Source organism: Notolabrus celidotus, chromosome 23 (assembly GCF_009762535.1).
Source record: "Notolabrus celidotus isolate fNotCel1 chromosome 23, fNotCel1.pri, whole genome shotgun sequence".
In the NCBI taxonomy this organism is placed as follows: Eukaryota; Metazoa; Chordata; class Actinopteri; order Labriformes; family Labridae; genus Notolabrus; species Notolabrus celidotus.
Window position 1 is genome coordinate 20678570 of NC_048294.1, and position 13993 is coordinate 20692562.

Sequence of the window (13993 nt, forward strand, 5' to 3'; positions counted from 1 at the left end):
GCCCTTTATATGCCAGTCTTTGACTGATAGAATAGAAACCTATCAGATCTGGTGCTGTTACGGATCAGACATGGATCTGGTTGAATTTGGTCCCTTGACTAACGTCCCTCTATAAAAGTGGTTTGTAAATGTGTACCTGTGAACACTCCTCTCACTCCTCCAAACAAAGAAAACTGTAAACTGTGGACACCAAAATAACTTTGGCTTTATTAAAAATCACTTTCATTTGAGATTTTAATGTGTGCTGGTACTTGTACAGCTAGTATGAAAAATACAAACTTCAAATCCACCTTTATATTTGCAAAACAAACAAAGGCACCTTCAACAAAACACAGGTGCCTCCTGACTCTCACAGACCCTGAGCCCTGAGTCCTGCCTCACGTCTGTTTAATCAACGATATTAGAGACGCTCATCCCAGACGAGAACTGAAACATGACGGGTTGAAGCGAGGAAACACAAATTCAACATGTTAATGCTTAGTATGACTTTTCATGTCAGAATCAGAATCATGTCGGACATATTCTTGTTTTGGTGTCGCCTTGCTTCACTTTTATTTCAAAAGTCTTGACCTCAGTTCAGCAGAAACACAGAAAGTGTTAATTAATGATTTTAAGTAATGAAACACTCGGGTTAGTTTTTGTCCCTAGAACTAAGACGACCTCAGATCTGTGTCTGTAAAGAAGATTCAAACCGGCATGAGTTCACCCGCATCTCAATCAAAACAAAACTTAAATGCTCACATATATGGATGAAACGAAAACATTTCATCTCTGTGACAAAAAGAAGCCAAACAATTCACTTTCTGAGAGTTACAGTTTGCTTCATGTAAGGAAGAAACAGATACAACAAAATAAAGCCATGTCTAAAATCCGAAAAGAAAGCTGCGAAAAGAGTGAGAAGAGTATCGTTTTATACATCATAAGTGTCAACGCAGTTTGCAAACTATCACGCGACTGAAGGGACGATTTATCCGCTGGCAGCTGGTGTCTCAGCTGCCTGAAGATCTCTGTAAATCTGAATTTCTGGATCTTTATGCTTTTCAGATGGAACCCTGAAGCTCGGAGTATTGATAGGGAAGGAGATATCCTGCAGTTCACAAACAAACCTGCAGAGAGAGAAAAACACGGACATTTAGGAAACAGACAGGTATTTAAAACTGCTACTCCGTCTCACTTCAGCAAACATTCCTAACTCTCACTTCACTGTGATGCTGCTGCAGGTTTTCAAATTTGCTTCCGAAGATTTCAGGCTAAACATTTACAAGTGTGGAGTCACTTTTACCCGAATGCCGTGCAAATGTGTCTCACTACAAAGCTATAAAAGGTAGTTCTCTGTTTAAGGACTACTCCAGAAAACCTCCTTTGAAGTCCTTTAGAGTGAGTCAATGAACAAAACTTAAACAGCTACGCAGCAATGTTCAAGTGAAGCTTTTTTAACTTGACTTTAATTCCAACCGCCTGGATTCAAAGTTGTTTAGCAGAGCTTATTGGAGCGTCAATATGAGAGGGTCGTTTCTGTGCATGTTGCTCCCACTAAAATGCTGCAGCAAAAAAAGGTCAAAGATTCAGATTTATCTTTTAGAATTGATTTAAAGATTATTTTATTGGTTTTTAAATCTCTTAACAGTCTTGCTCCTTTTTGAATCATATCTGATTTTATCACACGAACCTGAGAGAAAAAAGACTCACAGTGAGGCAGCTTTCTATTTACATATCTAAGCTCATTTTAGAAGTCATGTACTGTGCTATTATAAATTATTATAGGTACATAGTGTTTATTCACTTTATTTTCTATTTAACTATCAATTTATTGTTGATTATTTCATTGTTTATTTAGTTATTAATTCGACCTTATCATTTTATTCCAGTGATATTTAAGGATTACCTCTCAGCATTTGAATATGTCATTCTGTTTGCTGTATTTACTCGTAGTGTAGTAATCTCTAACATTTTAGTATTTTATTATCTTTTTAATTTATTTTATTTTGGTGAGTTAAATGTCCTTTTTTGAGTTTTAACATCTTATTTAACCTACAGTGTTTCTTCATTAAGAAGTCATGATAGTGTTTATGTCGTGTTTTTTAACCTCTTGTATTTTTGATTTATTCTATTTATTACAACCATTATTATTTTCCTGTTCAGCACTTTGTGTTACAATATAGTTGAATAAAAAGTGCTTTAAAAATAAAGTCTAACGGATTGATTGAATGACGTTTTATTTTATATATCAATATCATCCCAAAGACATTAATGAAACAGAGTCAGTTCAAACTTTTAACATGTCATTTCTATTCTTTTGCATCACATCAGAAGACAGCACAAACATCATTATCAATAAAACCCTGACAATACATTAAGGACCAAAATAAAGTTCACACGCCTTTTAAAGCTGTCTCTCACCTTGACACTGTGTCTTCAGTAAGGCGCGTAACGCGGTGTGTAATGGTCCTTGGGCCGTGGAGCAGGGTAGGAGCTTCTGGGGGCCGGCACTGGAGACAGGCGTGTTCGCTCGTAGCCATACGCCGCGGCGGGGATGGGCACACGTCTGATCGGGCTGCGGTCTCGTGCATAGTACGCTGCAGCTGCGGAGGCCGGAGAAGGAGGAGGAAGAGGCCGACGATCGTATGGATCTAAACCGGATGAAAGCTTTGAGAGGGAGGAAGAGGGAGGAGGGGGAGGGGGGATATAGGACATGCGACGATCCTCGAAATAGCTGGTGCCATAAGGGCGAGCTCTGTACTTCTCATAGTAGTCAACACTGCTATAGATGCGGTCACGATCATAAGCCGATGACCTCTCAGGATAGGAGCTTGGTGCTCTATACCGATCCCCCATCTCGGCGCCGTAGCTGAGCCTACGAGGGGGAGGCGGTATCCCTCCTAAGTAACTAGCTCGACTATACGCAGAGCCACCCATGTAATCATCCTCTGGAGGTGCGGCCATCTCGTAGCTGCCCCTGCCATAACCAGGGGGACCGCGTGGGGGGGGGCCCCGGCCGCTGCGACCTCTTGAGCCTTCGCCGTGGCTACCGTTCCGACTGGCTTGACAGTCTTTTGACCAGTGACCATGTTTCCCGCAGACATAGCAGCCGGTATGATCTCCCATTCCTGGGGCCGTGCGGAGCCGACTGGTGGACAGCTGTACGCTCATCAGCTTGCCTTGTGAGGAGAGAGAAGACACGCATGAGACCGAGGGAATCTGACACGCACAGCTTCTTACCGACTATCAGAACCTGAAATGCATTTGACGGACAATCACAGAGCGAAGCGAGACAACCTGACGCGGCAGCTGCTGGGGATCTAAGCTTATTCACCGGTAACACTTGTTTACCAAGAGACAAACTTAAAGTGAGGTCAGCTGCTGTTTAAATATCATTAAGTGGATCTCACGCTCTATGGCGACAGAACTACAAACAGCAGAGGACAGCTCCCCAGCTCAAGAGGTCACCTTTGAAGGCCGTGTTGTCCAGCTTATCGATCGCCTCCATGGCGTCCTCCATTCGCTCCATGTGCACAAAGGCGTAGTCTTTCACTATGTCGCACTCCACCACCTGGCCGAAGTCTTCAAACTTGGCCTTCAGGACGTCACCATCCACGTTGTCCCCCAGGTTGCTGACGTGCAGCTTTGTGGTGGACTTGGGCCTCCCTTTGCTCATCTCCACATTCATGCGCCAGCCGTGCAGCTGGTGCTGGTGGAGGTTCCTGATGGCCTCCTCCGCCTCAGTGGTGCTGCTCATGTGCACGAAACCGTAGTTTTTGACTGTGTCGCACTCGGTGACTTTACCGTACTTCTCGAAGAGTTCCCGCAGCTCCTCGGGCGTGGCGTTGCAGGCCAGGTTACCGATAAAAATCTTCACCATGGTGACGATCTGTGCGTCCTGGAAGAACCAGAGAAATGTGTCAATCTGTGCGACCACCACCGCTCTCCTATACTTTACTGCAGGAGTGACATTGATTCAAGTGTGTTTGTGTTGCCTCTTTAGCTACAGAAACTAAAACCTCAACAAATGAGACGCTGTGGCTTTGGAACGATTACTACAGGCGTGTGGCTGCATTTTTGGTATCCGGTGAAATACGAACAATGTGTAAGCACTTTAAGAAATAAGAGCTGTACTCTATTACTGTGACTGACGTTACACATCACATCATGGAAGTGGCTGTGTGATCTTATAGTGCTTTGTAGCGCGTAATCTTGCTGGCCTCAGTTTAGCACACGTCACTCTTTTGCTAAGGCAGGTGAGAGGTGTGACTCTCAAACACTACCACAGTGATGGTGTCTTTGTAGAAGCTGCTAGGACTCTCATCACACTCATTTCCCTTTTGAAGTGCAAAGCACATGGTAAAACTGTCCTTTTCATAACACTTCCAGAAATGTGCAGCAGGAGCTGATACAGCTACATAAAACTAACTGACTGCTGAGTGTGTAAGTATTTGGACTAGGGATGATTCATTTCAAGCAACAATACGATTCAACTGTCACTGCTAACTTTTTTCCAATAAGTCAAGTCGTCCCCCACCCTCTTGCGGACATAACGAGAGTGAGACTGTGACAAGTTGTTGTAGATATGGTCTAGATAAGTGGTTAACAAAGATGCCTTCCCAAAAAAAAAAAGAATGATCTAAAATTGCATATTTGATCTACTAAACATAAATACAAAAATTGTAGCAAAATTTTAGATGAAACTAAAACAATCATATATTTTATTATTTACATTGTTGCTACATGACCCCTGAGGAAATTATACTGCTTGTAGCCTTCTTAAATTAAAGACTACGCAATATATAAATATGCAACATTTAACCACCTCAGGGGCAATGGGGGGGGGGGGGGGGGGGGGGGGGGATATCTCCAGTCTTTGGTATGTTATTTTTTGGGGTCGCAGACTAAAAGGATAGGGAACCCCTCGTCTAGATATTCCTGCTAAGTTTGAACCTACGCTCATTTTGTTTTAAATTTTCTTTTGTAGACGTTCCTCCCACTACTCATTCTTATGTTATCTGTAATATTATTTTATTGGGGGAGTTTTCTGTTATTAAATGTAAAAAAAAAAAAGTGAAAGGCTCTATCACATTAAAACCTGGGGCTGGTAAAAATAAATAATACATGTTAAAGATGAGATTAAAAGTCACAAGAACTATTCTGTTTGTTTGTTTGTTATTAAAAGATTATTTGAAAATCCCGACTCTCTGCTGACACTTCAGTGCATCCATGGAAACCCCCTCACATACAAAGAACTGCTGAACCCACAAACCACTACAAGAACCCTCCGCTCATCCAACACCAACCGCCTCCACTGTCCTCGAACCAGGCTCCACACTATGGGAGACCGGGCATTTTCCTCTGCTGCCCTGCGGTTGTAGAATGCCCTCCCCAACCACCTGAGAGCACCACAGACCCTTGACTCATTTAAAAAGGGACTAAAAACTCTGTTTCAGAGGGAATTTCCCTAGTTTTTATTTCCCTGGTTGTATCCATAGTTTTTATCTGACCTTCCCTGCTGCTTTACTAGTTTTATCTAACCAGTGTCTGCATTTCACCGTTTGTTTCTTAACCCTGTTTTTATTCTTACTGCCCTTTTAATATGTCCTGTAGCACTTTGAGATTTGTCCAGAGTGTAATGTACGTGATAAATAAAATACATTATTATTATTATCACTAATTTAGTTTTGATAATGTGTTTTTAGCAGAGTGAGGTTGTTTACTGAGGGAAAGCCAGTCCTGATGGTCTTTAGGTCGATCCAGGTATTATTGTATTTGTGAATCAACATCTGCTTTAAAGAGTCAGGGGGAAATCCGAGGAGCATTTGGACGCAGCATAAACAGAGTCAGCAGACTATCTGCAGTTTCTCTCATCAAAACATCAGATACCTTCAGATTCTATAATCCCAAAGTTAAACGCACGGGTATTTGTTTTTGTCTTGACTGTAAACACTCTGAAGTTTAAAGATGTCTAAATCGGAAGTTTTCTGACGCTGAAAAGTAAACAAGTCAACAAGCGCGGAGCCTCACGTCAGCTAACTTGCGCGAGAGCTAACACTGACGTAATCACATATCTGAGAGTATTTTACTTTACTTGCACAAAGTAGCCGACTTAAATAACTCCAGATGCTTTTAAACACCACATTAGATCAATTTAAAAATAACGATGTAATGCATTTAAGCAGCAAAGGCGTCTGAGTTCGTGAAGCTAATATATTAACTACCTACTTAGCACGTTAGCTCAGAATCTACAAGTGACTGTTAGTCTGCGATCTAACTCACGCATGCGCTTTTAAAGACAGTCTTTATGTCTGCAGTGATGTTGACTCTCGTTATAAACGTTTAAAATCGTCCTTCGTGTTCTGATTTATATTTAAAATGTCTTAACGCACCTCAGAAACGTCGTAGGCCTCGAATGCAATGAATGAAAAGTGAGATGACGAAGCTGCTGCCGCGTCTTTACTCCTGTTTCCTGTTCCCGGTACCGCCCCCTACTGCCCGGGAGGAGGTACTGCAACAACAACACACCCCAGACCCGCTACTACAGTCTGTTTTATGAATGAGCAAATGTGGAGAGAGTTTCTCTTTGCTCTGCAACATTTGACAATAAGTGGCATGATTTTTATTTCATTCATCACAGTGATCTAAATGATTCCCCTGCTAGTTTAAGTTTGAACAAACAGAGATGTGTATACTCTGGATATGTGCACATGTACTCAGTGGTGGACAAAGTACACGACTTCATTTCTTAAGTGAAAGTATAGATCCTCCTGGTCAAACATTACTCCAATACAAGTGAAAGTTCTTCCTACAAATGATTACTTGAGTTAAAGTCCTGGAGTACTTGTTTTTAAAAATACTGAAGTATTCAAAGTACTTTTTAAAGCTACTGCTGGTAGGATGGTGTAAAAAACGTTGCTTTTTTTCTGCTGGGTTGGGAGAAAAAGTCATAATAGTAATAGGTAATCATCGGTAAATGGAGTAATGTGAGACTATTGCGAAATCTCTGCGTTTTCCAATGCCTTTGTATCAAGCAATGTTATTATTCCCCTCGTTCCATTATGACGGACGGGAGGGATAGTGTTGACATTCAAAGTCCCTCTCTCTGAACAGATGTTTCCGTGACTTCCAACAGCAGCTTTAAGTTAAAGTATAGATCCTCCTGGTCAAACATTACTCCAATACAAGTGAAAGTTCTTCCTAGAAATTATTACTTACTATTACATTTCTAGTGTACTTGTAATTTTTCTTAAAATACTGAAATATTCAAAGTACTTTTTAAAATATCTCTAAACATATTTTCACAAAGCATGAGGTCAGTCAAGAATGCATGGGTGTACATTCTGCTCCGTTCTGTTTATCTAGAAAACATGATTTCATTTCTAAAAAGTCTACCATGAAATATAAACTAAGTTACTACAAGCACAGACAAGTTTACAATGTTCATCTGGAATCAAAGCAGTGTGTTAGCTCCAGACCTCCACATGCTTTCTCAGGTTAGATGCTGATGTTTTGTAGGCAGTGATGAAGTTTGTGTGGTAAACAGATCAGAGATTTACAACATTACAAACAATCATTCTTTATTTTAAAACCTCAAACCTGGGTTTAAAATATGGCCGTGGTGCTCAGGTAGAGAATCATCATCCTTCTCAATCATAGCCATCATCACCACGACTAAATGAACGCACTGATCTGAAGAACGTTTGATCTACGCTCAACAGAGGTATGGCTACACCACTGAGACAAACCAAACACAAGGACACCAACAGTTTACGGTCTTTGGGATCTGATTTCAGAAAAGAAAACTCATGAGCTGACTTCAAAGCAAAAGTAGTGAGTAACTAGAGCACTGATAGAAATGTAGAGGAGTCAAAAGTATGATATTTGTTTTTCAGATGTAGTAAAAGTAACAAGTCCCACAAAAAATAATACTCAAGTAAAGTAAAGATATTCAAAAAATGTACTTAAGTACAGTACTCAAGTAAATTCACTTTGTTACTGTTCACCACTGCATGATATATTTATTTATGTGTACCTTGCTAGATCAACATGACACACTGAGACCATTTATTTAACAGTGAATGCTGACCGCGATACCCATGAGGAGCAAGTGTTTTCTTTGTAAAACTGAACATTTATGAACAAACATTCAAAAAGTTTTGATAAAACCTAACAGTAATTCTTACAGGTTTACTTGGGACTCCTCCTGTAGCTGCCAGTGAATCTCTGACACATGAAAGAAAGCTTAAAAGGATATTAAAACGTTTATTTGACAGAATACAACCCATTACATTCTGTAAAAGCATACTGAATTGTTATATACATCAAATTTACAAACAAATACCAATAAAATCATCTTAAAAATCAAATGTCCATATGCATATCATGTCTTTCAAGTATAATTCATGGGATTGTGTTACTTATACACTTCCCTTCTTATAAATACACACAAAACTCTAATGTAGTGGAGTTTACATTTTAGTCGGACGAGCAGGTTTAACTGCGTTCAGTTTAATGGCACCTCATGTGATAAGAAGCACATTTAGTCTCTGTGTAAACAGGGTCAATTATACGGACATGAACACACAACTTCAACCTGTTTATGGCACTTATGGGACACAGACAGAAATCTCTACAGATCTTTTTCTTGTTCATTTACGACTTTATTCACGTAAATCTACAACTTATTTTCACAGAAATGTGACTTTAATCTAGTTCATTTACAACTTTATTCTTATGAATTTATGACGCCTTGTAATGCTACGACTTTACTCTCTTTATATTACGTCTACATTCCTGTAATATTAAAAATGTAATCCCAAATGTCCCCCCTGATGTGGCCCAAATCCTTCTACATGTAGGATAGCTGCAACACAACGCTAACATGTGTGTTCTGTAGTCCTGTATATGAATCAAACAGCTGTATTCCAGTGAGTTTTATGATAACTATATTGAAATCTCAGTTTGAGGGTTATTTGGATGTTTTTAGAGCATTCAGGGAATCTCACAATTTTTTAAAAGCTTAACTAAAGCAAGTGGGGAGCTTTGGATTATGCTAACAGCAGTTCTTTTAAACGGGAAAGTTTATTAGGCAAGGCAAAACAATCAGTTTGTAGACTTCTATCTTAAGGCCTGAAGTTCAGCCTTTAGGCCATTACGTCCTCTGTCTTTTTACAGCCAGAGGAGATTAAACTTGGTTAAAAGTTAGCTAGGTTATCCAGTCGTGCAGGTATTTGGATGCTAATTCCAGTTAGTCAAAAAAAGACTTTAAATAAAATCTAGCCGCTGAAATATTTCACAGCTGACTTCTCATAATGTCTGTTTGTGAAGTCAAATGCTGAAGGTTGCCCCACCTGAACTCCTCCTCTGCTTCCTGGTCACCGTGACTCTAAATGGGACCTTAAGTTACTAAATGAACATCATTCTGTCAAACGTTTACTGAGGGAATAAATCAGTTGAGAAGGAGGACCATTTTTCAGAGACTTCTATACAATAAAACTGTTTACACAAGTGGAGTCGCCCCCTGTTGGACATTAGTAAGAATGCAGGTTTAGGGCCAGTGTTCAGTTTTTGCTGTTTTTCCTTGACAGAAAAACGAGTGTGGTTAGTTTCATCTCTGCACGGACGTGCGCTACTGTTGATGACAAATCTAACATCAGAAATGGCATGATGAGCACAGCGGTCTCCCAAAAGTGGAACTACTTTCAACACAGCGACTAAAACCATGATGTTTAAGGATGTTTTTGCAGACAGAACACTGAAAAGTACTGACTTTGTTTAGAAAAGGGACGCTCCATGCGTAAAGAACGGCGTTAGTGGACTCAGGCCCTGAGGGGACATCAGCTTGGTTCCTCTTTTGAGACCACAAAACCACGTCTACTTCTTTTAAACTCAGAACCTGTCCCCCTCACTTTCTCTCATATCGTCCAAACCGTCAAGTTACAGTAACTGAGAAAGACGACAGCGAACAGTGAAAGCAAGTAGAAGTTTTAAAACATTAGTACGGATACTTTAAGTGCACGCACAGATGTTATGTCCATGATTTTTTCTATTCTAAAACAAGCAGATTGATAATTCTCTGATACTTTCCCTCTTCTGTATTTGAATTTCTATTTTCTTACCGTAGGCAACTTTAGAAAAACAGAGTTAAAGCTCATTAAGCACACTGACAAGCGACTACATAACATACTGAAACCTGTTATTCACTGCATGTTAGGGAAGCTGACATATCTAAACTAAATCCCATAATTACATCATCATTTCTTGTGTATCTGCATGTGTTATTTGTGTAAAATGTTCTCCTGCTGTAAGTTCAAACATTAAACCAGGGCTGAGAGATGGACTTTGAAAACACCTTGTCTGTCTTCATCTCTCTATAAGACAGGAAGCTTTTCAAACGTGAAAATGGGAAGCAAATTGTATTATTGCATTTTGATTTCAACCTTTGCTCCAATGAGGAGTATTTGCTGCTCTTTTAGCTCTTGCATGTTCGACTTTTTAATTCTGTCCCCTCTGGGCTTCCATAGCAGGAAGTCTGAGCGATCAGTTTGTGCTTCTACAGCTTCAGTAACAGATGAATCATTTCTCAAACAGTCATTTTGAACAGATTTCTCTTCAGTGTGAGTTTTCGGAAGAAGTTAACCCTTTGTTTCCTCTCAGTAGCTGCTTTCATGGCCGGTCAGGATGTAGAGGTTACTCAGAGCGGACGGATCAGCTGTCGGTGTGCTCTGCAGGATGATGTCCCTGTGAAGATCAGAGGATGAAACGGGAATCAAACAACCAAAGTAACATAAAGCTTCTGATTTACTTTGAGCTGGACCTACTTTTAAGATTTTAGGCCTCAGTTATAATCTTACTGGAGACGTAAATATCACTGATTATCTCTTTATAATGGTTCATACTGCCAGTTAAAGGTCTGATATCTGCAATATCTATCTTGGTTCATTACATCCCCCTGTAAAAGTGCTCGTTTCACGGGGCGCTGGTGGCCTAGCGGTCTAAGCGCCCCACATATAGAGGCTACAGTCCTCGTCGCAGGGGTCGCCGGTTCGATTCCCGGCCGGTCGACCATTTCCTGCATGTCTTCCCCCACTCTCTACTCCCCACATTTCCTGTCTCTCTCCACCTGTCCTATATAATAAAGGCAAAAAGGCCAAAAATATAACTTTAAAAAAAAAAAAAAAAAAAAAAGTGCTCGTTTCACTGTTTGTGGTGAGTCTCAGTTTCATTGTAAACAGTAAGTTCCACAGAGGCTCCACTTTGGCTTCCTTCAGCGGTATGAACCTGAAACAGAAACTGATGTTCTTGTGATGTTCTTGTAATTAACCGGTCTTAAGTTTGCTGAAATAAAAACATCATGATGCAGACGAGTCAAAAGTCAAAAGTCAAAAGTCAAAAGTCAAGCTTTGTCAGGTCTGTCCTCAAGAGGAGAAGAAAACTACTTTTACAATGTTTGTTTGTTGAATGGAAGTGGAATCCATCATTTCTGATGCTGCGTTCCAAGAAATCAGGAAATCTAAACGCTGATTGTCTTTAGTGACACAGCATCAAGCAGATTTGTGTCTCAGTGTAAATGTTTGATCTAGAACAGATTGTTAGCTGCTCTTCATGCAGATATCTGTTTATAGAGAGAAAGAAGTCCTCCTCAGATTAACAACCATGGGAGCCGGGATGTCCTTACAGTGGATTGTGTTCCTCCTGCTTTTGCTCTCCATACAGACGGTTTTTCCTGACTACAAATGAAAACCGGAACACTTCTCATACTAAGACCCAGACCCACTGTTTTCAGGTTAGGCAAGTGTTAACGTACCTGTTTGTCCCCAGAACTCTGAATGCTCGACTCTCGTCTGTAATTTCTTGAGTAACCTGCAGAATAACATGACACACACACATTCAACGTATATTAATTTAAATATGTAAAAAACACATGAAATCAGCTCAGCCGTACATTCATCTTTTTTCTTCTCACCTCATCTGAATGAAAGCTCTTCCCTTTAAGACCGTGCTTCCAGAAAGCCAGCACACTGTCCTGTAAACAGACTGTTGGAGCAATGCACATCACTCAAACTGTCAGCACAGGCAGGACAAATCATTTAGTCTGTTTTTTAAGATTATTGTTTACCTAGAGTTTCAATGGGGAAGTTAAAGACCATCTCAGCAGCAAGATCTTTGGATGGAAGTCCCCTCAGGTTCACGATTTTCACAGTTTCTGTCCAATTAGCATCGAGATAGAGGCGTCACAGTTTATAGAATAAAGAAGAGGTTTGAAAACAGGTGTTGCGATGGATGGAAGTGACTTACTTTCTAAAGCAATGAGGACTGTGTCTCTGTCCAGTTGGGTCACCTGTGCAGCATTGAGAGCTCCACTGTCTGCATAGAGAGACAAGAGGAAGAAGACAACGCTTTAAAGAAGAGTTCTGGTGTTTTGAAACCAGAGCCTTAATTTTGATTTGGGGGTTTTAATGGCTGAGAGGTACAAAACGTTACAGAAATGCTCCGATAGATTGCCCCAGCCAACGCTCGATGAAAGTGTCTCCACTAACAGTTTTTGTTTTCATCCCTGACAGGCTCAGGTTGTTAATTTAAGTGTCCGACAACCTTACAGAAAGAAACCCTACAGAGAGAGCGATTTCAGTAAACAGCAATTTACAGTGACAGACCAGGAGCTGCTGGTCTGCTGGTTAGTCTGTGTGTGATATTTTCTTACTCTGGATACTTTCTTACTCTCTATTTTCTTGAGACGGTTAGTTTGGATCAAGACACACATGATATAATACAGTGTCATGAAGTTAAAATAAGCGTTTGGTCAGTGGAGTCTGGAAGCATTTGAGGACAGATGTCATTGCCGTTTTGGTTGCCAGGAAAGCATCTTACAAGGGACGATCTGGAGCGACTAATTTTCAAGTCATCGAAACAGAAACTCAAATTCCAAAAATGACTCAAGTAAGGTAACAATTTGTGCTGGTTCCTCATTGCTCTGGTGGAGAGGTTATATGTCAGTTTAACCAGACACAGCCTACATACAACTTTTACTCCAATTACTAGATCAACATACTGACAAACCACGCCGTGCTCCCAGATGACATCTGTCAGCTGTGCTCCTTTACATCCAGGTAGTAGAGCTGTAGAGTGTTTTGGCAGAGCTAAGACACAACATATGACCTGCATGTCAGGTAATAAGGCTACTGATAAATAGTTTAATCCTGGAGCCAACTAGCACATGAGAAGACATTTAATCATTTAGCTGGCTAAATGCAGAAGTTTCTACATCTTACCTTAAAAAAATGTGTTTATCATTTTGTAATGTTGTCAGACACTCAGAATAACAAAAAATAACAAGAACTTTTGGTGGATGTTTTAAGATCTGGCACATTCGCCCTTAAAGATTACAATGCAGCCATTACAGCTTGTTTAACTGCTGCAGGCTGGATCAATCTAATGGAGCTATTCTGAAATTGGTTTGGAATATAAATCTCCTGCAAGCTTAATGGCAGAGAAACTAGGCGGTCATCCTACCTGGTGATGAAACAGGCGAGCTGTTGAGCTCTATGATATCAAACTGGAGCTGTTCACTGACGGGACGCTTCCCGTTGGCGCAGTCTCTCACTCCGACGCACAGCTGAGGAAACTCGTCCGTCACCAACACCAGCAGCTCGAAGATGGGGAGAAAGTCTGGCAGCTTGATCGGTATGTGCTGCAGGTCAAACACATAGAAACACCAACAGGGACTTTATCAAAAGTATGACATGATAAAGATGCATTCGAAAGCATCCCCAGAAAAGTAAGTCTGAAAAATGTACATGAAGGCTTTCTGTATTCCCAAAGTAAGCCCTATTGGATGAAACCCTCCAAAGATCAAATAATGTGAAGGGTACCATGTCTGCACAAACCTTTAGATGCATGAACTTCTGCAGAGGCTCATACCACAGCAGAAGGACGATACCAGACGGGACAGCTGCACACAGAAAGGTACTGTCTGTGTAAGGGTTTCTTGCTGAGAGAGGGAGAGAAGAAG

At 40.6% G+C, this 13993-nt stretch overlaps 2 protein-coding genes across 3 annotated transcripts in view; both read right to left on the reverse strand.

Moving 5' to 3' along the window:
* Positions 1–178: 178 nt before the first annotated feature.
* On the reverse strand, positions 179–6485 carry LOC117807014 (RNA-binding protein 4.1-like). The gene is made up of 4 exons (XM_034676048.1): positions 6372–6485; positions 3448–3877; positions 2401–3158; positions 179–1106 (listed from the first exon to the last, which is right to left on the reverse strand). Exons 2-3 carry the CDS (start codon positions 3857–3859, stop codon positions 2416–2418), a joined length of 1155 nt encoding a protein of 384 aa, XP_034531939.1. The 5' UTR covers positions 3860–3877; positions 6372–6485; the 3' UTR covers positions 179–1106; positions 2401–2415.
* A 1989-nt stretch (positions 6486–8474) lies between these two features.
* The window catches only part of map4k2 (mitogen-activated protein kinase kinase kinase kinase 2), a 39288-nt gene continuing 33769 nt past the window's right edge, over positions 8475–13993 (reverse strand). For both annotated transcript variants that reach the window (XM_034677130.1, XM_034677131.1), the window contains 7 exons: positions 13869–13972; positions 13495–13672; positions 12280–12348; positions 12101–12187; positions 11948–12018; positions 11789–11844; positions 8475–10722 (listed from right to left, as the gene is read on the reverse strand). In XM_034677130.1, the coding sequence (XP_034533021.1) occupies positions 10635–10722; positions 11789–11844; positions 11948–12018; positions 12101–12187; positions 12280–12348; positions 13495–13672; positions 13869–13972 (653 nt within the window). In that variant the 3' untranslated portion in view covers positions 8475–10634. The remainder of the gene's footprint in view (positions 10723–11788; positions 11845–11947; positions 12019–12100; positions 12188–12279; positions 12349–13494; positions 13673–13868; positions 13973–13993) is intronic.

Bases quoted from the DNA above. Each gene is read 5' to 3' on its own strand.
- LOC117807014 (XM_034676048.1), bottom strand. From the start codon at position 3,859: ATGGTGAAGATTTTTATCGGTAACCTGGCCTGCAACGCCACGCCCGAG. The intron at 3,159-3,447 runs GTGACCTCTTGA...TCTCCTCACAAG, and splicing joins GGACAACACGGCCTTCAAAG to GCAAGCTGATGAGCGTACAG.